Source organism: Solanum dulcamara, chromosome 10, assembly GCF_947179165.1.
Source record: "Solanum dulcamara chromosome 10, daSolDulc1.2, whole genome shotgun sequence".
In the NCBI taxonomy this organism is placed as follows: domain Eukaryota; kingdom Viridiplantae; phylum Streptophyta; class Magnoliopsida; order Solanales; family Solanaceae; genus Solanum; species Solanum dulcamara.
This window is the reverse complement of record NC_077246.1, coordinates 32,937,174-32,963,177: the sequence shown is the minus strand read 5'-3', so window position 1 is coordinate 32,963,177 and position 26,004 is coordinate 32,937,174. Positions and strand designations below refer to the sequence as shown.

Genomic DNA, 26,004 nt, shown 5'->3' with positions numbered 1-26,004 from the left:
TCAACATGGATAATTTTGAAAAAAGTAAAAAAAATTTATTCTACTTTAATTTAAATTGTGTACAATTTTAGATAAAAAATATCAAATCATTTAATTAACACCACTTAAATAATAATTTGTGAACAGATATTGAGCCCATGTACACTACAAATTTTTCCTATGTGTCAAATAGAAGAGGGTGAGGATATTCAGAGTATATATAAGTAGAGGTATCAAATGAGGGTTGAATTGAATCTGGGTGGGTCAATTGGGCTGAGTGAATAAATGGACAAGTTATTGACTTGCTCAATAAATACTTGGGTTGAAATGAGCTAGATGTGTGTCATAATCCAACCCGCTAATTCTTACTAAGGTTCAATTGCTTTATTTGTTCTTTTATAATTTTTTAGTACATAACATTTTTTTTAATTATTATTTGTGACTATATATGATGTATCAAATAAAAGAATATCTTTTTAAAAGTATTTTGGCAAGATTTCTCATGAGTACTACATATTAACCAAATTCTTAATGGATTGAAATAGATTGGACTGAACTAAATTGAACTAACAAATGGGTGGATTAACTTGAACGGATTGGGTAGAGTGGACTGGATTTTGATGTTTCCTCCAACTGGCACGATTGAAATAGACGGCTAGGAAGGTACGAAGTGAGTCGACTCTAAAGGAGAGGAAGGAGGCCATTGGATGAGGTTACTTCGTTCCTCAACTTTTTGAATTTCATTCTCCCGAGAATTCGAATTGCAACCAAAAACGAAACTTGGTAGCACTCTAATCAGGTGTGATTCCTCTAGATATAAGAATTATTTTATTATTATATAATTATATAATTATAATTTTAATATAATATAAAACACAACCCCAAAACTTGGTTGAAAGAAAAGGAAAAACCAAAACAAACAAGAGGCGAACGATAAGAGTAAACACCAGAAAAGGCATCTCTTTGTTAATGGCCAATCTGTTGTTTCACCGATCACCATTCTTCTGTGCTCTCTATGTTTGTTCATTGTTTACTAAGGTAATCGCTCTCATTTCTACATGTTTATCTTTTTGTTACTTAAAATATTGTTAGTATCTTGATATTAACCATTTAATATTTATTTATAACTTATTGAATTCGGTGGTGTTTTTCTTCTTTTTCTGGATTCTTGATCGGAGAACGGGTTTGTTTTTTGAATTTGTGAACTAATATTTTTGTAACTTGATGGCGGTTGGGAGTTATAATATTTAAATCTGGAATTAGATCTCTCTTGGGTACTTGAAATGATTCTTTTGTGATTCCATTTGGTCAGTGGTGAGATTTTGGGGTTTACAGAAAGTTATAATATGCATTTTGGAGATCTTTTTGTTGCAGTATTCAAATGAAAGAAGAAACTGTGTTAAGCTTCTTGATTTAATAAATTATTTGTAGATGCACCAAGTTATTTTCTTTACTGTAATGTTTAAAGTTGTGAATTAAGTTATGCTGGTTGGTTTATCAGAGAAGTTAGAAGTTGTAAAGCTTGGTTAGAGAGAGTGAAAACGCACACGTGATGTCTTTTGACGGAGCTGAAAGGCCATGGAAATGTGGGAAAGGGGGTACTGTGAATTTACAGAAAGTGACTTCCATTGTTCGGGACATTGGGGAACCTTGTCTTCATCAGTCATCAATAAAGGTAATGGCTTTAAAGATCTGTTATACTCAATTATGGTGTTTTGAAGGATGTTGTAGTTTGTATCTCTGAACTCTAGTGCTAGCCTGATCAGTTCTCGATTAGCTTTGCAAGGAAATTATGTGATCCATTTGTGTACTGCCTATTGAGTGTTTCATATTTGAAGTCTCACACTGAATTGGTTTCTTGCACAGTTCTACCTTTCCTCTATTTGTTACTTTACTCTGTCAATTTGTAAAAAGAATGGATTCTAGAAAATTTGAATGTGTTTGGTTGCACCTATTAACATCTGACTATTTTCCATTTTGTAAATGTTGCGTCCAAATGTACATGCAAGTGTACATGGTCGTACAAGTAATATAGTGGCTCTTTTTAGGAGCCGGATGTTGAACCCACATGGACAAAATCGCTTAGCAAATAACTAACTCAAGTTAAACTGTTAAGATGAGCATGTGTGATTGTAATCAAAAGAAAGTTGATGTGCTATAACTTCTAACGTAAAGTAAATTGAGAGAGGATGTAAGTACTTGGGTTGTAAACAATGAGAGGGGAATTTTGGGGTCAAGGCGTACTTCACAATCATGTATAACACTAAGTTCTTTGTTGGGTAAGTTACCTATCCTAAGTGTTGATTCACAGGGTTGATAATATGGCTTTGGTCTCCCGAGCCTCTAACCTTCTACCAAAATTGGACGCCCAACTATATCGTTGAGTGGGATAGGCAAACCAATTCCGATGCATTAACCTATCTTCTTGTATTTGAAACAAACGAGGCGATCTAGGTATATCCCTATCTTAGGCGCGAATCTATCTCTAATTCTAATTAGAAAATAGAACTCCTTTATGTCGTTCGTTCTAACCTAAGGTTCCGTCTCCTATGTTCACAAAAGGTTTATAGATTTACTTTAATGGTAGCTAAACATTAAAGTTGTAAGAGCAAGAACATAAGAACAACCGATAATGATAAACCACAATAACCAACTCAATGTTATACAATCTTGTTTCATAGCCTTAACCCTATAGATTTCTAGACGCTAATGATTCAAAAATTAATTTTATGGATTGAAGAATTCATACAAGAATTAAAGTAATGAAAAAAGGCAAGAAAGAACCCTAAAAAACTTCTCCCAAGTCGTCCAAGAGGTTTCCACCAAGTATCAAATAATTAAAATATCACATAAGTGTCCTATTTATAGTAGAATAGGAGTTATATTCGACGGGTTCCAAGTCCGTGGCACGCTCTTATGCGGACCTTGCTTCCTGGAAATCTAAAAATTTCTTTCCCAAGTCCGTGGCACAGACTTATGACATTGTTGTGTAATTTTTGCTTCAACTTCTATTTTCTTGGTTTTTCATCACTTCCTATTCAGCCATTGGCTATAGCTTCTTCAAGATTAACTCCTTTATCTCCAATCAATTCATACACAAATCCATCCTACACAAGAGCTAATCACATATGTTAGTTTATGGACGAAATCACTAATAAATCATTAGAATACAATATAATTTATTCTAGAGCTAAGCTATAATATGGGTAATAAATGACATTTGGACAAATAAATACGTCCAAGATTAGTAACCATTTGGATTACTGCACCTATGTTCTTGTTGATTTCAATGACATTTTAGATTATGTACTCCTCAAATTCCCCTATTTTTTCGAGGAACAAAGACGAGTGTGGCTGTATAGCAATTAACAGTCCTAATAAGAATCAATAAGGATTGTTTTTTAGTTACTATGAAGTGTTTTCACATATTTGTACCTAATATTAAACATGATAATATTATTTTAAAAGGGTAAAGGTTGTTCTAGTTTAGCTATTTTAGTCTATCAACATTTTCTACTTAAGAGTCTTCCCACTTTTATAATAACTAGTCTCTTTGCATGTTTATCATTACGTCACTTGTATATATTTTGTTATGCAAAATGTTGAATTTTAACCATACACATATTTTAGGAAGTCTTTTTTGAGTTATAAAGACATTTCAACATACATTATTTGCAAATCAACGTTTGTTGTATAATTTTATCCAATATTTCTACTTCTGCAATAAATAGATAAGGTATAATTAAAATTTTTAGTTCAGGAGCTTCTCGAATGAAATAATATTTTACTTATAAAAATTCAACTTGTATCCAAGTGAAATTATATCAAATACAATTTCAATCTCTTTTCAAATTTAACTCAAATACTATTTCTTCAAACTTCAACAAAATTGTCCAAAAGAAGCAATTTAAAATAGATAAGTAATCAATATTTATAATTAATTTGATTTGCGTCACTTGAGCCGAGGGTCTTTTGGAAACATCTCTACTTTCAAAAGGTAGTGGTAAGGCCTGCGCACACTCTACCTCCCCAAACTCCACTTTGTGGGATTTCACCGAGTATGTTATTGTAATAATAGTAAAGTAATTTTTTTGGTTATATATATGTATATATATTCAAATGTTAACATTAGTGTGTGAATTTTCAAACTATTATGTACTATTATTTATGAAAGAAGAGGCTAGATGCGAAAAAGAAGGGAACTGGCTCAATGATGATACCAGCAGTATAGCTCCAAATTCTTCTTCATTTTGCATTTGTTTTGTTTTTTCTTTTTCTGTATCATTCTTTCTTTTCTTTGCTTGTGAATTTCCACAATTATGAGTTTAATATTACTCCATGCCTATCAATGTACCAACTTTGGAGAAGATTTAAGAAATAACTCTTGTTAATGGTATGTGATTTTTGTTATCCTACAATAACAAAAATAGAACTCATATGATTGTGTAAAGGTTGTCAAGAAATGAATTTTTCAAAATTTTGTGCCTAAGAAAGACTATAAATTTTGAAGGACTTATGTATTGTCAAATTAAAATTAGAACTACCACATTCACTCCACAAAATGAAAATTGTTATGACTCTCCAAGAGACTTGTAAAGCTATTTATTGAGCCAATATAGGTATCTTACCTCAAGGAAGAAATATAGATTAGAAGTTTCTTCCTTGATTATACCACCTCTTTTGAATCAAACTAGTAATGACTTAATGGATAAATTTGTCAATATGTTACTTTTTGTTTTCATGGCCAATAATGGCACTAGTGGAATTGTGATCCTGTTATTTTGTATATTGAATGAACAAAATGACCATAGTATATGCGTAATTGAAATTAGCCATTTCAAATATTTCACATCTTTTATTGTGACTGACTGCTTCTATCTTCAATAATTGGGATGTGACCCTTTATTTGATTTCCAAGAGAATCTTCTTGATATAGGCATTGAAGTGCTAATGCAAGTGTTGGTGTATCTCTAAGGCTGCTTTTTTGGCGATGAATCAATTTTTTTGATTTTTCCCCATTCAACTTTTAGTCCATGGTAGCCTTTGCAAAGACTCCTTTGGATTTAGCTTGCATAAGAATTCCAGGCTAGGATTTTGATTCTATTCTATTTTTATAGTTCAATTAGAATCCCAAAAAGAATAGTACGAGTCTTTGTTCTTACATGAAAAGGAAGTAACCACTGATAACAAAATGAAAAAAGGAACCCTATTCTAGTCATTAGTAGCCTATATGAAAGGTTACATCATTTCAAATAAACATAGTTTTTTTTGTTTTTATGTATGTATTTAGATCAATAAGAAGGATATTTAGGTAATTCAACTTTTAAGTTTTAAGGGTTCCTACTTTTAATATAGTATACAAGATATAGATATATATATATATATAAGCCCTCCCAGATCTTGCAGTCCTTTTCTTCTTCCACTAGAGGTTCAGACTGAGCAGTTTGCAAATGAATGTCAATATCATCCTTATTAACTCAATTGTCAAAAACTGTTTCAATGGTTCAACGTTGGGGCCCTTTGGAGACTGTCAGACTGTATATCCTGTCTCATCTTAGATCCCCCCTCTAGATACAATATTCTTTTCCCTTGCTTCTGTATCAAGATTTTTTAGAACCTAAACATTTTATTTTTTATGCTGGCCAAATTCTGACGCTACCTACTTTAGAGCCCTTTAAATTCCAATCCTTTCACCACAAGTGCAAGCTTCTTTGTTGTAATGTCAAAATGAAGTTTGACCTCCTTTATGAATTGGCATTGTGTAAAGTTAATTGTTGTCACTGCCTTCAGTTTCCCTTCCCTCTAATATTAATGATGTTGTGGCCCAACATATGGTGCTGCTGTTCTTTGAAGGACACTCTTGAGCATTATGTCAAAGGGATGACTTCCGTTACATTTTGTAGGGCCAACTGATTTTGACTTTTTGCTGTTAAATTCTCCTCCTTACCCATAAGTAATGTAGAATCAGGCAAGTTTGAAGACTCATACGTCTCAGCCCAAATTCTAGCAAAGCCTTATTTTCTTTTCACTGTGAACTTCTTAGCAGAAAGAAGTTCCACAATATGCTGGCCATCTAATATACCCAGACTAGAATTTGCAAGTGAGAGTTAGTAAATAAATCCATAAATGCTGCTTAGTGAAGAATTCCCTGAACATCATGATATCAATCCAATATTTGATATAAATACTCTTAAGGAACTTCTGTTGGATTTCCAGATGTCTAGAGAGAGAGGCTCCTACTTCTCTCTAGAAGCAAGAAAGCTCCAAGAGGAGCCCCGCTACAAGGAGGCTTTGTATAGTCCATCCTTAACTCTAGATAGTGGATGCAGGAAGTTACAAGGAGAGGATGAACCAAGGTTTAGATTATCTGTGGGTCATATTGCGGAAAGGAAATCTTTCCTTGCAATGTGCTTGGTCTGAAGGTTCGAGAAGAGTATCTTTGTTGAAGCCAGTTTCTGTTTGGACAACAAGGACTTGGAAGACCTATGGATAGAAGTGCCTTCCATGGGAGATTCTACATTCCTTTTCATTTTCTTGCAAGGTAGAGGCAACTTTTTTGGAGCACGAGAGATGGATGGAAGACAAATTTCTCAGTCTGTACAGATGGTTTGAGTATATTGCTCTGTATGTGAAAAGACGAAGAGGAGTGGGAGTGGTGAATGTGTAGGTTTGTCATTGCACCAAAACCTTTTCAAGAATATTGGGGATGATATGCGGGCTACTTTGTATTGCAATCTCATTGATATGTCAAGGGTCAGAGTCTTGTTGAGAAAAAGGGGACAGATTCCGGTGTATATGGTGGTTGAAGGCGGAAATGAGAACTTCAAGGTCTGGTTAACGTTGAAGTTCAACTCTAAAGTTTTGGAAAAAGGATGAGGCTAGGAGGAGAGAAGCTGTGCAGGAGGAGATATGATGACAGGGAAGATAAGAACTTAATTTATTGATGAGAGGAGCTTTCGTCTCACAACTTACATGGATGAGGAATACACTAGGGCTAAGAGAACGAAGAAAATCGACGTGAGATTTAAATTAGGAAGGGGTAGGGCTAGGAGGAGAGAGGGGAAAAGTTGGGTTTGCCCTTGGGTTAGTAAACCATTGTGAAAAAAGAACTTTAACTGGTTCACTAAAAACTTTTTGACTGATTCAACAATCCAATAAAGTCTAGTTTGGTCGCTTTGACCTACTCTTTAGGAAAAACACAGTAGATGGGCTCCGGCAAGTTCCTCGACCTCCGACGAATGTGTCATCGAAAGTCTGATAGAGCTTGGGGTGTCAAATGCTGGGATTGAGTCTTCCACAAAGAGAGGGGACATGAATAAGGTAGGAGATAGGTTGTGTAGGCTATTACCTCATTTGACGAACTGGGTTGCAGGAAAGCTAACACCGATCGACCTGTTTCTGATGGTTTTTCCACTGATGAGGCTCAAAATCATAAATGAGTGGGCAAGCTTTTGGTGTATAAGAGGAGAAATAGTGAGCCACATTGGGGGAACGAGGGCTGTCGACTGTGCCATCGAAATTCTGATAGAGCTTGGGGTGTCAAATGTTGGGAACAAGTCTTCCACAAAGAGAGGGGACATGAATAAGGTAGGAGATAAGTCGTGTAAGGCTATTTCCTCATTTGACAAACCGGGTTGCAAGAAAGCTGACACCGATCGACCTATTTCTGATGGTTTTTCTACTGACGAGGCTCAAAATCATAAATGAGTGGGCAAGCTTTTGGTGAATGAGAGGAGAAATAATGAGCCACATCGGGGCAACGAGTAGGCAAGGGGGGGTGGAAAATGTTTTTTGTTGATGGATTGCAAAATTATCAATTGGAATGTGAAGGGGATGAATGATCCCAATAAAAGGGCAATTTTAAAAGTAGGGTTTAGAGAATAGGGGTGGACTTGCTATGTATTCAACAGACAAAAAATGGAGACTTTGACGGATGGTATGGTAAGAAGTGTGTGGGGTGGTAAATGGGGAAGTATGATTACATTCAGGCTCATGGCAACGCTGGTGGTATCCTAGTTCTGTAGGTTGGTACGAAGATGGTATGTGTGGAGATTTGTGAGAGGGAGTTTATGATTGGTGTGAAGTTTAGAAATGTTGGGAGTGGATTTTTGGGGGAGTCTTTGATCTGTGGGGGGAGAGTTCAAAGGAGATGTTTTGGGAGGAGATTGGGTTAGGTTTGGGGAGATGGGACATTCCTTGTGTGGTAGGTGAGATTTTAATATCAAAAGATTTCCGAAGGAAAGGGTAGGGTGTAGGGTGATATTTAGGGCCATGAAAAAGTTCTCAGAGTTTATTGATAACCGTTATCATATTGATTTATCATTAACATTAGCCTCTTTCATATCATCCATAGTGGAGGACTCTTTTTCCAAATCGACATTGTTAGATTCTTGGTGTTTACTTCTTGGGATTTAGCATATGGTGCGTTGCAAATCCCTTTATTGAGATTGATCGCAAACAATTCACCTATCCAATACCTATCCTATTGGATGTCAGTAGAAGAAAAAGGTCGAGATCTCCGTTCAGATATGAGAATATGTCGTTGAAAACAATGAATTTTGGGGAAAAGGTGAATGAGTGGTGGAGTAGCTACATTGTGGAGGGGATACCTTCTTATCGGTTTAATATAAAGATGAAGATACTTAAAAAAGATTTAAGGGTGTGGAACAAAGAACTGTTTGGGAGTGTAAAGGTAAAAATGAGCGAGATTATGAATGAGGTAAGGGAGTTAGAAAGGGTAGAAATGTGGAGGAGTTGGAGGAGGGGTAGAAAGAGAAAAAAAGGGTTTGGATAAGGAGTTAGCCTCTTTGGTAATGGCCCAAGAGATTAGTTGGAGGCAAAAATCGAGAGCGTTGTGCTTAGAAGAAGGGGATGCTAATACAAAAAAATTCCATAGGGTGGCAATCACGAGTAAGAGGAGGAACTATATAGAGTCGGTTGAGGTAGAGGGGAGGTTTATGCGGGTGCGGAGGGAGTAGAAAGGGCAACCATTCAGTTCTATAAACGCTTATTCAAAGAAGAAGCGGAACGGAAACAAAACTTGAGGGTGGGGATAAAGTTTAATCACATCGGAGGGATAATAGTAGGTGGCTTAAGAGGGCTATTGAGGGGGATGAGGTAAGTGAGGCAGTGGAGTGTTGTGTAGGTGACAAGGCCTTAGGACCTGACGATTTTACTTTGGCTTTCTTCCAACATTCCTAAAGTATAGTCACGAGGAATGTTATATAGACCCTTGATGAATTCTAGGAAAAAGGGGAGCTTAAATGCTTCTTTCTTTGTTATTATCCCTTAAGGAAGGGAGCTATGGGCATCGGGGTTTATAGGCCTATTAGTCTAGTAGGAAGCATCTACAAGATCATATCTAAGGTTTTTCTAATACTTGTGAAGGTTGTGAATGAGACAATCTCTAATTCACAAAATGCTTTTGTGGAAGGTAAGGAATTTTAGATGCAACTTTGGTGGCTAACAAAGTGATAGATTCAAGAAGGAAGCAAGGTTGCTAAATCTTAAAAAGGCTTATGATCATGTAAGTTGGAAGTTCGTTTGCTTTATTATGCTTAAGATGGGTTTTGGGTAGAAATGGAGAAAGTGGGTAAGCTTTTGTATCTCATCAGTGAGCTACTTAGTGTTAGTAAATGATAACCCATGTGACTTTTTTGGCAATTCGAAGGGTTGAGGCAAGGGGATACTTTATCACCCATGTTTTTCATCCTGGTGCTGAAAGCTTTGAGCAGGATGATGGCTAGAGTTGTTGCGGGGGACACTTAAAAGGGATTCATTGTTGTAGTTGGAGGTGGTGGGTTTATACTAGTGAGAAATATAGGAGAAAAATATTAATGAATTGTGTATCTATATTATTACACAGAGAACCTATTTATAGACACTACTATACGATCTTTTACCAAGTAAGATATTATTTACAATCCTTTACCAAGTAAGATATTATTTACTATTTTTATTCCTACTTTAAATAGGATTGTATATACATATTCCTAATTTAACACTCCCCCTTAAGCTAGTGCATACAAGTCATATGTCCCTAGCTTGTTACAGATGTAATTAATACGAGGACCGATGAGGGGCTTGGTGAGATATCTGCAAGTTGATCACTCGACTTCACAAAATTGACAATCCCCTGTTCTTAACTTGGCTCAATTTGATCCTATTGGATTTAAGGTCATCGCCAGGGAGACGTAAGTTTAATTTCTCCATCGATATCATACCTTTCTCTCTTCTCTCTTGTTCCTCCTACGTACAGCAACGGCTAGTTGTCTCTGCGCTTTTGAACTCTCTCTTCAATTCCTCTGTGCTTGCTGCCAAAACCAACAACACCACAAGGTGCGGAACACTCAGGCGAGCAAACCCCAGTTAGCTCCTCTGAGATCTACTCAGCCACGCGCTGTCACGCGCTGCCGGAAGCCGCAGATCTGCGTCGCCACGCGCTCCATGCGCCTGCACGTGTGGCAGTTTCCGGCCAGTTTTCGACTTTGTTTTTTCTCCCAGTGTGGTCGCCTCTGCATTCCGAGGCTAACCATATATTTGTATTCAGTGTTTCCCGGCGAGTGAACAGTGTTTCCGACAGTGAACAAGTTTTATTTACTTGGAGTTGGTACCTCCAATAGCCCATTTTCGATATTTTAGCCTTATAAATATTGCTTGCATCGCCTAATTAAGTACCTATCTCACTGCTATTAGACTATTGCTAACTTGTGCTATACTATTGTTCGTTCGTTTATCTGAGAGTATCCTTTCAGTAGCGTATATCTGCTTTTCTGGCTTTAGTGAGCGATGGTAGACTAGGGTCATGTTCTCGGTTGGGATCGAGGGCCATGGTTGGGGGGGCTAAGGGGGCTGAAGGAGCTTCTAGATTGAGAGTAGGGTCTTGGAATATTGGGACTTTATCGGAAAAGTCAATAGAGTTAGTTAAGATTCTTAAGAAGAGGAAGATTAATATAGCTTGCGTCCAAGAGACTAAATGGGTAGGACCTAAAGCTAAGGAGGTGGACAGGTACAAACTTTGGTTTTCGGGCAAGTCGAGGTATAGGAATGGAGTAGGGATCTTAGTAGATAGCGAGCTTAGAGATCAGGTGGTAGAGGTTAGGAGGATCAATGATAGGATGATGACGATTAAGTTAGTTGTTGGAGGGCTCACCTTGAACATTATTAGTGCCTATGCGCCGTAAGTGGGGTTGGACGAGGAGATAAAAAGGCACTTTTGAGAGGACTTAGATGAAGTGGTGGTCAGTAGACCACCTACTGAGAAGCTATTCATAAGAGGAGATTTCAATGGGCACATTGGGTCTGTTTCGACGGGCTATGACGAGGTGCATGGAGGATTTGGCTTCGGGTGCAGGAATGGTGGAGGAGCCTCACTCCTGGATTTCGCAAAAGCTTTTGGATTAATGGTGGCCAACTCGAGTTTCCCAAAGAAGGAGGAGCACTTGGTAACCTTTTGTAGCTCGAGGGTGGCGACGCAAGTAGACTTTTTGCTCCTTAAAAAAGATGATAAAAGCCTCTGTAAGGACTGCAAGGTCATACCAAGTGAGAATCTTACGACCCAACATAAGCTATTGGTCATGGACTTGGACATAAGAAGGAAGAAGAAGAAGAGGGTCGTGGATGACCGACCGAGGATTAGGTGGGGTCGTTTGACTCCGTCTAGTGCCCTAGAGATGGGGGAGAAGCTGATGGCTATGGGGGCGTGGGATAGTAGGGGGGATGCGAGCAGTATCTGGGATAGGACGGCCAACTGCATTAGGGAAACAACTAGAGAGGTGCTGGGGGTCTCACGAGGCCGCCATGGTGGGCACCGAGGGGATTGGTGGTGGAATGAAGAAGTGCAGGGAAAGGTAGAAGCAAAGAAGCAGGCATACGTAAAGTTGGTAGATAGCAAGGATGACGAAGAAAAGCGAACGAACAGGGAAAAATATAAGATGGCGAATAAGGAGGCGAAGATGGCAGTTTCAGCAGCTAAAACGACAGCCTTTGAACGCCTTTATGCAGAACTAGAGGACAGAGGCGGGGATAAGAAGCTATTTAAGCTTGCCAAGGCGAGAGAGAGGAAGGCACGCGACTTGGATCAAGTGAAGTACATCAAGGACGAGGATGGCCAAGTACTGGTACAGGAATCCCGCATTAGACAGAGATGGCAGTCATACTTTCACGAACTCTTGAACAAAGGAAGGGACAGAGAATTTGTGTTGGGAGACTTGGAGCACTTGTATAGGCGTCGCGACTTTGGGTATTGTAGGAGAATAAAGGTTGAGGAGGTTAAGGGAGCTGTTCGTAGGATGTGCAGGGGAAAAGCGACCGGATCTGACGAGATCCCTGAGAAATTTTGGAAGAATGCAGGTAGGGTAGGATTGGAGTGGCTGACTACGTTGTTTAATGTCATTTTCAAGACATCGAAGATGCCGGAAGAATGGAGGTGGAGTACAATCATTCCCATATACAAGAACAAGGGAGACATTCAAAGCTGCAACAACTATAGAGGTATCAAGCTGCTAAGTCACACTATGAAAGTGTGGGAAAGGGTGATGGAAATGAGGGTGAGGAGAAGTGTGTCTATTTCAGAGAACCAGTTTGGATTTATGCCGGGGCACTCGACTACAGAAGCCATTCATATTGTAAGGAGATTGGTGGAGTAGTATAGAGAGCGAAAGAGGGGCTTACATATGATATTCATTGACTTAGAAAAAGCCTACGACAAAGTGCCAAGAGAGGTCCTATGGAGATGCTTGGAGGCAAAATGTATACCTGTGGCGTACATTAGAGCGATTAAAGACATGTATGATGGAACTAAGACTAGGGTAAGGACGGTAGGAGGGGACTCGGAACACTTTCCTGTCACGATGGAGTTGCACTAGGGATCGACTCTTAGCCCGTTTCTATTCGCCCTGGTGATAGATCAATTGACAAGACAAATACAAGCTGAGGTGCCTTGGTGTATGTTATTCGCGGATGACATAGTCCTGATTGACGAGACTTGCAACGGAGTTAACGACAAGCTGGAGGGCTGGAGACAGACGTTGGAGTCTAAAGGATTTAAATTGAGTAGGACCAAGACAGAATACTTGGAGTGCAGGTTCAGTGGCCTGCCACGTGAGGCTGATGGGGAAGTGAGGCTTGGTACCCAGGCCATTCAAAAGAAAAGAAGCTTCAAGTATCTTGGGTCTATTATACAGGAAGATGGGGATATCGACGACGATGTTGCACACCGTATTGGTGCAGGGTGGATGAAATGGAGGCTCGCCTCTGGAGTGCTGTGTGACAAGAAAGTGCCATCAAAACTCAAAGGCAAGTTCTACAAAGTGGTGGTTAGACCGACTCTATTGTACGGGGCGGAGTGTTGGCCAATCAAGAAACTTCATGTTCAGAAGATGAAAGTCGCAGAAATGCGAATGCTGCAGTGAATGTGTGGGCACACTAGGATGGATAGAATTAGGAATGAAGATATCCGAGACAAGGTGGGAGTGACATCGGTGGAGGACAAGATGCGGAAAGCGAGACTGAGATGGTTTGGGCATGTGAAGAGGAGAGACACAGATGCTCCAGTGCGGAGGTGCGAGAGGTTGGCTATGGACGGTTTCAGGAGGGGCAAAGGGAGGCCGAAGAAGTATTAGGAAGAGGTGATTAGACATGATATGACACAGTTGCAGCTTACCGAGGACATGACCTTAGATAGGAGGCTGTGGAGGACTCAAACTAATATAGTGGGCTAGGTGGCTTATCTTTTCTCCATAGTAGTCGTAGTTTTGCTTATTTGTTTATTAACATTTGATTTCTGCGTTTGATTACTGCTTATATTTGTTGGTCCGGTTTACTTTGGGTATCCTATTTATCTATAGTAGTTAATGCTCCTTTCTTTCCGGTCTTTCCTACCCTGACTTTCTCGCTCTCATTTCTCATATTTTTATATTGTTTTCGATATGCTTGGCTCTACTGACCTATGCCTTGTTTTCCTTGTTTCACCTCTCTTGTTCTTCTCTCTTAAGCCGAGGGTCTTTCGGAAACAGCCGCCCTACCTTTCAAGGTGGGGGTTAGGTCTGCGTACACTCTACCCTCCCCAGACCCCACATGGTGGGACTATACTGGGCTTGTTGTTGTTGTTGTAATGCAGTCAATCGCAATGTGCTTGGTCTTCTCATGAAATATTGGATTTGGGGCATAATGTCGATAAAACACTAAAAGATAAACTCCTGAATTGCAGTGTTGAACTTCCCAAACCAAGTTTGAGAAGACTGTTTCGAACCATAGAGTGACTTACACAATCGACATAACCATATGAGAAATATAGGAGAAAAATATTATTGAATTGTGTCATCTACATTATTACATAAAGACCCTATTTATAGACACTACAAGACAATCCTTTACCAAGTAAGATACTATTTACTATTTCTATTCCTACTCTAAGTAGGATTGTATATACATATTCCTATTCTAACAATTAATTTCTCACCTTTTGTTTGTAGATGATACCTTGTTTTTTTTTGTGATGCAGACAATGGTCAACTGGATAGTCTAGGCCAAGTGTTAACTTGGTTTCAGGTGGTGTCGGGCCTCAAAATTGAGGAAGTGTGAGATTATTCCTGTTGGGGTGGTGGAAAACATTGATTTTCTCGCTCATTTGTTGCAATGATGTGTAGGGGTTCTCTCTTCTACGTATTTGGGTTTAGCTTTGGGTGCCTCGAATAGATACATTTAATGTATGGAACCCAGTCCTTTAGAGGGTTTAAAAGAGACTTGTAGGTTGTCAAAAGAGATAATTGTCCAAAGGTGGGAATGAATTACTTATAAAGAGCACTTTGTTGAGCATCCCGACTTACTTTATGTCTTTGTTTTAAGCTCCTATCAGTGTTACAGGAAAATTGGGAAGGCTCTGGAGGAACTTCCTTTGGAAGGGGCAAAGAAGTATCGTTTGGTTTGATGGGAGACTGTGACGATTCCTAAATGTTTGGGGGAGGGGAGGAGGCTAGGAGTCAGATTTTTGAGTGTCTTTAACAAAGCTTTGTTTGGGAAATGGTTGTGGAGATACCGGGTGGAGCTCCAATCCTTATGAAGAATGGTGATAGTTGATAAGTATGGGGTAATGGAAAGGGGTTGGAAAACTAATGATACCACTTTGGCATTTGGTTGTGGACTTTGGAGGAACATCACGAGGGAAGAACAGATTTTTATGATAATGTCTTTCAGGGTAGGGAAGGGAGTAAAGTTAGTTTTGGGAAAACAAATGGAGTGGAGACATGTTGCTAATCCAAGCATTTATGGGGTGTCGTGTCAAAGGGACCCGGTAGTCCAGCACATAAGGGGGGCTCAAGGGGAAGAAATGTTTTGGGATTTGAGGGTTAGGAGGGATTTCAAGATTGGGAAGTGGAGGAGTTTCCAAGATTACTAGCTCTGCTCCATCTTCATTGTGAGCAGGTGAATAGACCTGTATGTTGAGATGGAAGTTGGGTAACCATTGTGTATTTTCAGTTAAGTCTTTTTATGATAATCTTTTGGCAAGGGAGAAGGAGGTGTTTCCTATAAAGTCAGTTTGGATTCCTTAGGTGCCGAGGGAAGTATTTTTTTCACGTGGTTAGCTGCTGCTAGAGGGGTAATCATGACGGCGGAAAAGAAAGCTTGTGTATCAACTGGTATTATTTATGCAAGGACATGATTGAGGATGTAAATCATCTTCAACTACATTGCAGTTTGGCTACGAGACTCTGGTGGGATATGTTCAGCTGGTTTCGTATGTCTTGGACTATGCCTAGATCTGTAAAGGAACTTTTGTTTTGCTGCAAAGATGGAAGAAGCGGGAGGAAGTGCAGGGCATGGGGTGTGGTCCTTCTGGCTTTGATGTGGATTGTTTGGAGAGAGAGAAATAGGAGGGCCTTTGAAGGGGGTAGAAACCATTCCCTTGTTTATTTTTGGTGCACTCGTGTAGTCCTGGGATGTGTAGAGGATTTGGTGTCTTTTGTAGACAACTATGTTGTTTTGTAGGTTTTTTACGTTTTGGTATACTTCCTGTATACAGCCCATTTCGGCTTGTTGATTAATATAGTTTGTTTAGCTGATTAAAAAAAAAAACTTTAGGAAAAGGATAGGGTGAGTTTTCTTGGACAAAATTTCATCTTGCTCATTATTAAGTTGAGCAAATAAGGTCTATCATCATAGGCACAACCTTTTAATCTCAGGAGCTTTATCCTCATCATAATATTGAATAAGATGTTTTAGCTTTATTTGTGGAGGGTGTTTGAAACGAAAGAGACATACCTCTTATCCATATAACACATTAGCTGGGAGCCCATCATATTCTGCTCTTGATTGGTTTATCAACTGGCAAAGATTTATCATCCAGACACTATTCAAAATATTTAGTTGGGGAAGCTACCAACCTTCAAGTGCTAATATACCTTCAGTGAAGTTGTAAATACCCATAATTTTTTATCAGCAGGAGAATTTCCTGAATTTGGCAGTCCGGCCACTTGCAACACTAATTTGTTTGCGTGCTATCAAAAAAGGGAAAAAAAACTGACTGGTCGCCCTTTGAATAATCTGAATAAACTCGTCTCTAGTGGTTCACCCATTCAATGTAATGAAGCAGCAGTTAGAAGAATTCGAGAGACACTTTTGCATGTGTCTTTTACTTGAATTGGAGAATTCATGTTATTTTTTTGCTTGCTAATGATGGTGATGATGCTGATAATGATATTATGAATGCTAATATTAATTGTTCAGAAAATATTACTCATCTATCCCAATTTATATGACACACTTTTTTTAGTCCGTCTAAAAAAACACATCTCTTTATTTGGCAAAATTTAATCTATCAATATTTTATCCATGTCGGGTCCCACTTATTTAACAAAAAGTCCACAAAAGTATACTTCTCTATTTAAAAATTCATTTATTTTAAGAGTACTTTTGGAACATTGTGAAGTCCTTTATATTGCTTAAACTCCGTGCGTAGTCAAACTACATCACATAAATTGGGACAGAGGTAGTATGATTTCTTTAGAGAAAGTATCATGGAATACAATATTTATTAGTAGGTGTGCTACTTTTTTCTTTTTTTGTTTTGTTTAATAACAATACAGGAATTTTGCTTCGTAAACTCAATTTTACACTGTTGACTTTTTCTTTGTGCTTTTGATGGTAAACTCAACATTCATGCTGGGAACATTTTCCTTGTGTTTTTGATGATATAGATGAGCAAAATGCTTAAGCCTGACAGGTGGCAGACAATCTTTGAAAAGGATGGGAAGGTACATGGTTTTAGGAAAGTGCTGAAATTGATCATATTGGGGGTAAGGCTTCTATTGTTGTAAAGTTGCTATTTTTGTTAAAGCCCTTTGTTCTTAATTTTGCTTGTGGGAGCGGTGGTTAGTCGAGGCTCTTGTATTAGGAACATATAACACCATTATCCAAAAGAAAGAAGATAGTGAAGATGAAGAGAAAATAGAGAAAGAGTGAAAGACAAATGAAATCGAGAGAGAGAGGTTTAGACCAAAAGATATAGCTAGATTAGAGAAAGATTTTGATATCAAATCAGTTCATTAATTCTCATTATTATTAAAGAAGAAGAGCATACCAGTTTAATCCCACAAGTGTGGTTTGGAGAGGGTAGTGTGTACGCTTACCTTACACCTACATTGGTAGGTAGAGAGGTGGTTTCCGATAGACTCTCGGCTCAAGGAAAAACATTCTAAAAAAAGAATGCCATCTCCGTCTAATGATTGCCTCCTCCACCAACACTTTGATATCCTCGTCCTTGATGAACTTCACTTAGTCCAAGTTTTGGGCCCTTGTCTCTCTCACCTTGGCTAGCCTGTACAACTTCTTATCCTCGCCTTTGTCCTCTAGTTCTACATATAGGCTTCAAAAGCTACCGTTTTTCATACCGTAACCACTAACTTTGCCTCCTTCATCTTATTACCTTTCCCTATTCTTTTGTTTTTCCTCCCCGTTCTTACTCTCCACCAACTTCACATACGCCACCTTCTTTACTTCCACTTCCCTTAGACTTCCCCATTCCACCATCAATTCCCTCTATGCCCACCCGTGTGACCTCTCAAGATCCCTATCACCTCTCTAGCCGCTTCCTTAATGGAACTAAGTGTCTTATTCCACATACTATTGAAAGCATCCCCAAAAATTGTACATTGCCTAGTTATACGATGTTATGAACAAGTTAGAACTCTTACAGTACTAGAAATCCATATGATAATATAGGAGTAGGTTAAACCCTTAAAAAAAGTAAGATCATCTCTAAACGGTGAAAATTATTTCCCCCTTCCAACTTGGCTTTTAAAAATCGAACATTTCGTCCAACTTTGAACAATTCGCATTCACATTCACATTCTTCCATCTCACCTTAATTGAACATTTTAAATACCTATTTTTTCCTCTAAATTGTCACCTTTGTGTTTTTTTAATTTGTTAAATATTATGATACTTTCTTCTTTTTTTAATCTATTGACTTACCTATAGAAGTAATAAATCATATTTATGGAGTCAAACTGTGAAAAAATAGTTTTCAAACATATAAATGTTTGAATAACAAAATAATTTAGCATAAAAAGATTCAATTAGAGAACAATATGTTTATATCAGTATTTTTGATAAGAATAACCAAAACTCAATTTTATTACATCATTGAGAATGAAACAGAGTAATTTTTTAATAACAAAATCCTAATGATTCTCTATTACTTTAAATGAATTTCAAATTATACAACAATAACGTTCCCAGTGAAATCCCACTAAGTAGGGGTTTGAGGAGGGTAAAGTGAACGTTGACCTTACCACTACCTCGTGAAGGTAGAGAGGCTGTTTCCGAAAGACCCTCGGCTTAGTGCGTCAAACCCAAGTAATAGAAGAAGAAAACGATGAAGAAAGCAATGAAGAAAACATAGCAATTAAACAAGAAAAGCAGCGTACAGTCGACAAAAGAAGCAATAACAACAACAAAATAGTATGGTAATCAAAACCCAATAAACAACATATGGCGATAGACACCAAAAGCAAGAACTACAAGTGTACGACTAGTACTACGACAGATACTAACAAGCCTAAACCCTCGCAGGTAAGACAATACTCTACCCCTACTAACCTTGTATCCTAATACGTGACCTCCACTCTTTCCTATCTAGAGTCATTTTCTCGGTAATATGAAGCTGCACCCGGTCTTGTCTAATCACCTCTCCACAATACTTTTTCGGCCTACTTCTACCCCTTCGAGTACCCTCTACAACTAGCCTCTCGCACCTCCTTACTGGGATGTCGACATACCTTTTCTTTACATGCTCAAACCATCTCAGTCTCACTTTCCTCATCTTGTCCGTCACAGAGGCCACTCCCACCTTCATCTAGATAGCCTCATTTCTAATCTTGTTGCTCCTAGTATGCCCGCACATCCATCTCAACATCCTCACCTCTGCAACATGCATCTTCTGAACATGTGAGTTTTTGACTAGCTAGCATTCCACCCCATACAACAAGGATGGTCTAACCACCACTTTGTAGAGCTTACTTTTAAGTTTAGATGGTACCTTCTTATCACACAAGACTCCAGAGACAAGCCTCCATTTCATCCATGTCGCCTCAATGCGATATGTGACATCATCATCGATGTCCCCACTTTTCTGGATTACTGACCCAAGATACTTAAAACTCTCTCTTAGGAATAGTCTGTGTGCCAAGCCTCACTTTCGTGCCTACTTCATCCAGTGGGACACCGAAATTGCACTCTAAATATTCCATTTCAGTCCTACTCAACCTGAACCCTTTAAACTCCAGAGTTTGTCTCCAAACCTCCAACCTAATATTAACTTTGTCCCGTGTCTCATCAATCAATACTATGTAGTCCACAAATAACATACCCCATGGGGCATCCTCCTGTATAGACTACGTCAACTCATCCATCACCAAGACAAATTGGAAAGGGCTAAGAATTGATCCTTGGTGTAGCCCTATCTCAACTGGGAAGTGCTCAAAATCTCCTCCCATCGTTCTAACCCGAGTCTTGGCTTCATTGTACATGTCATTTATCGCCCTAATATAAACCATCGGGATATCTCTAGCCTCCAAGAACCTCTAGAGAACATCCCTCAGGACTTTGTCATACTTTTCAAGGTCAATAAACACCATTTGTAGGTCCCCTTTCTTTTCCCTATATTTCTCTACCGGTCTTCGCACAAGATGGATGGCTTCAGTGGCATAAATCCAAATTGATTCTCTAAAATGGGTACTCCTCTCCTCACCCTCATCTCCACTGCTCTCTCTTAAATCTTTATAGTGTGACTTAGCAATTTGATACCCCTATAATTGTTATAGTCTTGGATATCACTCTTGTTCTTGTCCAATGGAAACAGTGTACTCCGCCTCCACTCCTCAGGCATTTTGCCGTCTTAAAAATAACATTAAACAACCCAGTTAGCCATTCCATACCTATCTTGTCTATGCTCTTCCAAAATTCCACTAGAATCTCATCAGGTCGCATCGCTCTTCCCCTGCTCATCTTACTAATAGCACGTTTAACCTCCTCAACCCTAAAACACCTATAGTACCCAAAGTTCCGATGTCTTCCAGAGTGCGCCAAATCACCCAACACAATGTCTCTGTCCCTATTTTCCTTTAAGAGTTTGTGAAAGTATGCTTGCCATCTTTGCTTAATGGAGGTCTCTTTTACCAACACCTTGCCTTCCGCATCCTTGATGCACTTCACTTGATCCAAGTCGCCAGCCTTTCTTTCTCTTGCTTTTGCGATCCTATACAATTTCATATCCCCACTTTTGTCCCCTAGCTCGACATACAAGCATTTGGAAGTTGCCGTCTTAGCCGCCGTAACCGCTACCTTAGCTTTTGTCTTCACCGTCTTATAGACTTCCTTAAGCACCCACTTCTTTTCCTCCTCCACGCACTCCACCAACTTTGTATATGCAGCCTTGTTTGCTTCCACTTTGTCTTGGACTTCTCCATTTCACCACCAATCTCCTTGATGACTACCAAATTTACCCCTCGATGCCCCTAGCACCTTTGTAGCACCCTCCCTAATGCAACTAGCTGTTTTATCCCACATGATGTTCACATCCTCGCTACTACTCTAGGCCTTGTACCAATCAACTTCTCACCTATCTCCCGAGAAAGGGTAGGGGTCAAGCCACCCCATTTAATCCTCGGTCTGTCATAAACGATCTTTTTTCTCCTATCCCTCTTAATCTCCAAGTTCTTCACCAAAAGCTTGTGTTTGGTAGATTTTCTCTCGGGATAACCTTGCAGTCCTTACAAAGACCTCTATCACTTTTTCTAAGGAGTAAGTAATCTATCTGAGTCTTAGCTATCGTGCTTCGAAAGATAACCAAATGGTTCTTCCTCTTCGAAAAGCACAAGTTACTAAGTTAGCAATCCCCAACTCAAAAGCTTTGGCAAAATCCAAAAGCGAAGCTCCACCTCCATTCCCCTCCCCTCCCCAAAACCTCCATGAACATCATCAGAGCGACTAGAAGTTGCCCCAATGTGTCCATTAAAATCTCCACCAATGAAAATCTTCTCGGTGTTCGGTATACCTCGCACTACCTCATCTAAATTCTCCCAAAACAAGCTTTTTGGCCTCCTCGTCCAAGCCAACTTGAGGCGTATAAGCACTAATAACATTCAAAGTAAGCCCTCCAACGACTAGCTTGATCGTCATCGTCCTATCATTGATCCTCCTAACCTTCACCACTTGCTCCCTAAGGTCCCTGTCTACTAAAATACCTACTCTATTTCTATCTCTCGAGCCTCTTGAATACCACAACTTAAACCCGTCCACATCCTATGCCTTGGTAACTACCCATCTGGTCTCCTGGACACAAACTAAATTTATCTCTCACTTTTTGAGAATCTTCACTAGCTTTGTGGACTTCCCCATTAGCGACCCTATGTTCCAAAACCCTACTCTTTGTTTAGGCAAACCCATAACCCAATTACCACTACTTCTCCTCGTCCCCAGCCTCGACCGAAGACATGACCCTAGTCCACCATCATTCACCAAAGCCATTAGAAAGATGTAAACTACACAACAACATATCTAGTGAAATCCCATAAGTGGGTATGAGGAGAGTAGAATGTATGCAGACCTTACACTACCTCGTGGAGGTAGAGAGACTGTTTCCAAAAGACCCTTGGCTCAGATGTAGTAATTCCAGATACAAAGAAGAAAATATAGCGAGTCACAAGGAAACAATGCAAAGTCTACCAGAAGGAAGCAACAACTACAACAAATTATTACAATAATCGAAATACAATAAACAACATACTAGGATAGAATATTGAAGTCAATAATAAATAATGATGTGTATCAAAAACAAGAACTACATTATTACAGCTAGTACAATGACAAACACCAACCACCCTAAGTAAGACAACACTACACTACCTACTAACCTTCTACCTTAATATGTGTTCTCTACGTCATCCTATCTAAGGTCATCTCCTTGGTAATCTAAAGTTGAGTCATATCCTGTCTTATCACCTCTCCCCAGTACTTTTTCGATTTACATCTGCCTCTCCTCGTACCATCAATAACCAATCTTTCGCACCTCCTCATTGGTGGATCCACACATCTCCTCTTTACATGTCCAAACCATCTCAGTCTCGTTCCTCTCATCTTGTCCACCAGTTGGTTAGGATGTCAAGCCGTTCAAGATGAGAGACTTCGGTGATGCTTGGGCGATTTTCCAATCAAATATGGGTATTCGCCGGTGAGACAGAATTAGTGTTGCCGCCGTCTCTCTCTTGTTCGCTACTTAGGGTTGCATTGTATTATTTTGCTGTAGTTACGTTTTTTTCTTAGAATGCTTTGACATGCTCTCTATAATATTTTGCCATGACTTCTTCACTTCTGTTAATTCTTTTTCTTGATCTGCATTGACTTTTTTCATTTAGTCGAGGGTCTATTGAAAACAATCTCGCTGCCTCCCAAGTTAGGGGTAAAACACTTTACCTCCCAAAGCTCACATGTGGGATTACACTAGGTATATTGTTGAATAATAAAATAACGACATAGTGGTAGATGTTTACAAATTGTTTCTAATAAAATTAATTGATTATTCTACTTGTACCTTCCATGAATTTAAATTACAATTTATAGAATATAGCCTAACTTTAATTATACCCAAAGGAGATAGGTGAAAAATTAAATATTACATATAATGTAAAATATATATGATGTAGGGAATTAGTTCAAAATTTACCAAAACTTAAAATAGTAAATAAGATTGATAATGACAAGGGAAAAATAGGCGTTGCACAAGGCAAAGTTGGAGGCGAAAAAGGATTTTCACCCTCTCTAATAAAAAAATACTTTATTTCTAATTATAGGAATAGAATATTTCCTTTTATTATAATTGATTTTCTTTCCTTAATTAGTTATAGGACTCATTGTATAAATATTCCTTCTCATGGGATGTAATGACATACAAGAATACAAAGAAGCCTTTTCTTCTTCCTCAAATTCTTCATAAACCACTCGTTCTAGGTGCATGGTTTTAATAGCTCTGAAAACTATCTTGCCATGGACTTGGCATTCATCCACTTGTGCAAATAGAATGGATAATATGGTGTAATTGTGTTTGGAGCTCTGATCTCTTAGAAGGTTGAATACATCTCATTGGTCGTTTGGTATTTTCGTGATGAGGGTAAACAAAGAAGTGTATATGACTAAGAATATATGTAATACTTATCCACTTAGAAAATCACATTTGGCATCTGGTAAAAGGTATCTTGTAAAAGGTATGGTTTCCACAAATTTATGCAATAATAGCATGCTGCAGTTTGATGTTTTCCTTTTAAAAAGAAATAAGATTTGGAAGAAATTAGTAAAATAATTGCTATTCCAACCAAAGAGTTCAACACATAGAATATTGCTGCAAAGTAGATTAAATTGAAACAAAAGCATTAAGGTACTAGAGAAACTGGAGGTGGCTATGTCAGTTGTAAATAGGGAGCAATAGAGGAATCCATGTAATGTATAGCTGGGATAATATGTATAGGAAGCACTCCAACTTTGAGTATGCACATCTAGACACCTCAATTCTTCTCCACTGTGTCAGTTGAACACTCCAATTTATAAAATAATCATCTAGACACCTCTGAGATTTCTGTGCCACGTCAGCATCAAGTGTCCACAAGACACAATAGGACAAGATGGAGTGTTTAGTTGCCAATTGATACCAAGTTGAGGTGTCTAGATGTGCACTATCAAAATTGGAGTGCTTATTTGCTAGCTAAGGCCAACTTTAAGTTTCTGTCTATGTATTATGCCTATGGACAATAGTCATCGTCTTTCAAAGTGGCAATAGAAGCATTCAGAGAAATGACACCAAGACTTGTTTCCCTCAGCATTCCTTCGTCTAAATGTAAGCAAATTTTAAAAAACCCAGCATAACTTTGTCAGAACATTATAATGTTAGAAGTGAAGATCTCTTTATAAAATATCCCGGGGGGTGAGGGTTGAGGAGAGGACAGACATACCAAGGATGGTAATTCCAACAGATTGTTTTATAAATTTTGAGTTGTCTCCCAGGGGATGGCCTAATGGTGGAGGCATGGGTGTAACAACCTCGAGATCGAGATTCTAATTCCAATTACAACACCTGGTCTTAGTGCATCTGATCCAGTTATGGTGGGTGGATTACCTTGGAAGCATATGTTTATGTTCTGTACAGGGTGCATGGTGGATTTGTCGAGGTTCGAACAAATTTGAACATGGAAGTTCCATCAAGATATCTCCCTTTCTTGAGAATAATGAGCAATCCAGGGACAAACCTATTAGGAAAAGAAGAAAGCAGATTGGATATGAACTTTGTTTTCCCTTTTTTCAAAAAAATATTTTCAAAACATTGTTTAGATATACATTCGAATGACTTTTTTGTTAGTTTTTGAGGATGAGTTTTTCAAATTGACCAGCTTTTCAAGTGAAACTTTTTTCCACTCACAAACCTTCAACATATTTTCATGTGAAATACATGTTCCAAACACAATTTCAACTTTCAAATACTATTTTTCAAATTCAACTTAAAATTCTACTTGTTTTCAAATATCACTTAATTCATGTCCAAACGCCTTCTTGAACTTTGTGTTGATACTAAACAGGAGAAGCATAAACCATATGACCATCCTCCCAAAAAACTTAGCTGAAATATCCTCTTGGGCAGCTTTTGGAATACATGGAGAAGTAGTGAGGTGATGAAAGAATTTGAGAGAGTACAACATACATTGACATTTTGTTTCCACTTGCAAAACACAGTTTTCTCAAGTTTTGCTCCAAGGTTCTTTAAGGTGGTTGCTTTAAAATAGATTAATTATTTTTTTGATAACCGAGAAATCCGTCTATGGCCCGCCTTTTGGACCAACCATAGCCTTCTAAACTCGGTGGATAATGGGCCCGCCCCTCTACCCTTCTCCACTTAAATACCAGGCTTCTCTTTGCATGGTGTGGGGCTTGAACCTGTGACCTAAGCCACAAATCCTCCACCCTTTGCCACTTGAGCTAGGCCCTGGGGAATTTAAAATAGATTAATTTGTTAAAGGAGAAGTATGTAATACTTGATAATTTAAATATGCGTGCAACTTCTGAAATATTAGTGTATCTCCGCTTTAACAATTTTTGTTTTTCTTGCATGGTAGGGTGTGGATCCATCCATAAGGCCAGAAGTTTGGGAATTTCTCTTGGGCTGTTATGCTTTGGGAAGCTCTGCTGAATACCGAAAGCAGCTGAGGACAGCTAGAAGGTATTTTCTTTCCAGTTACTGCTATATTATATTGGAACTGTTCTATTCACTTTGGTCAATGTGAAGCAGCTTTCATGTTTACAGTCTTATATCCATTTTGGTTAAACATCTTGTTTATGCAAAAGTCTGGGTCTCTGTTGAAGTCACCTTTTCTGTTTTTCCCCCTTTTTTGATTTACTAGTTTAGTGTGTGCTTTACACGTCTGTCTCACATCAATTATTACTTATCGTGTTTTAGATGGACCGACAATAGACATATGCGAAAAT

General features: G+C 38.6%; 1 protein-coding gene across 5 annotated transcripts in view; it reads left to right on the top strand.

Moving 5' to 3' along the window:
* Positions 1-855: 855 nt before the first annotated feature.
* LOC129870867 (uncharacterized) overlaps positions 856-26,004 on the top strand; it is a 41,192-nt gene continuing 16,043 nt past the window's right edge. For 3 of the 5 annotated variants that reach the window (XM_055945744.1, XM_055945742.1, XM_055945743.1), the window contains exons 1-4: positions 857-1,017; positions 1,481-1,654; positions 17,175-17,273; positions 25,635-25,738. In XM_055945744.1, coding sequence (XP_055801719.1) covers positions 1,532-1,654; positions 17,175-17,273; positions 25,635-25,738 — 326 coding nt within the window. In that variant the 5' untranslated portion in view covers positions 857-1,017; positions 1,481-1,531. Of the gene's footprint in view, positions 1,018-1,480; positions 1,655-14,482; positions 15,869-17,174; positions 17,274-25,634; positions 25,739-26,004 lie in introns of those variants that run through there. The other 2 variants (XM_055945746.1, XM_055945745.1) reach the window with 2 other exon arrangements.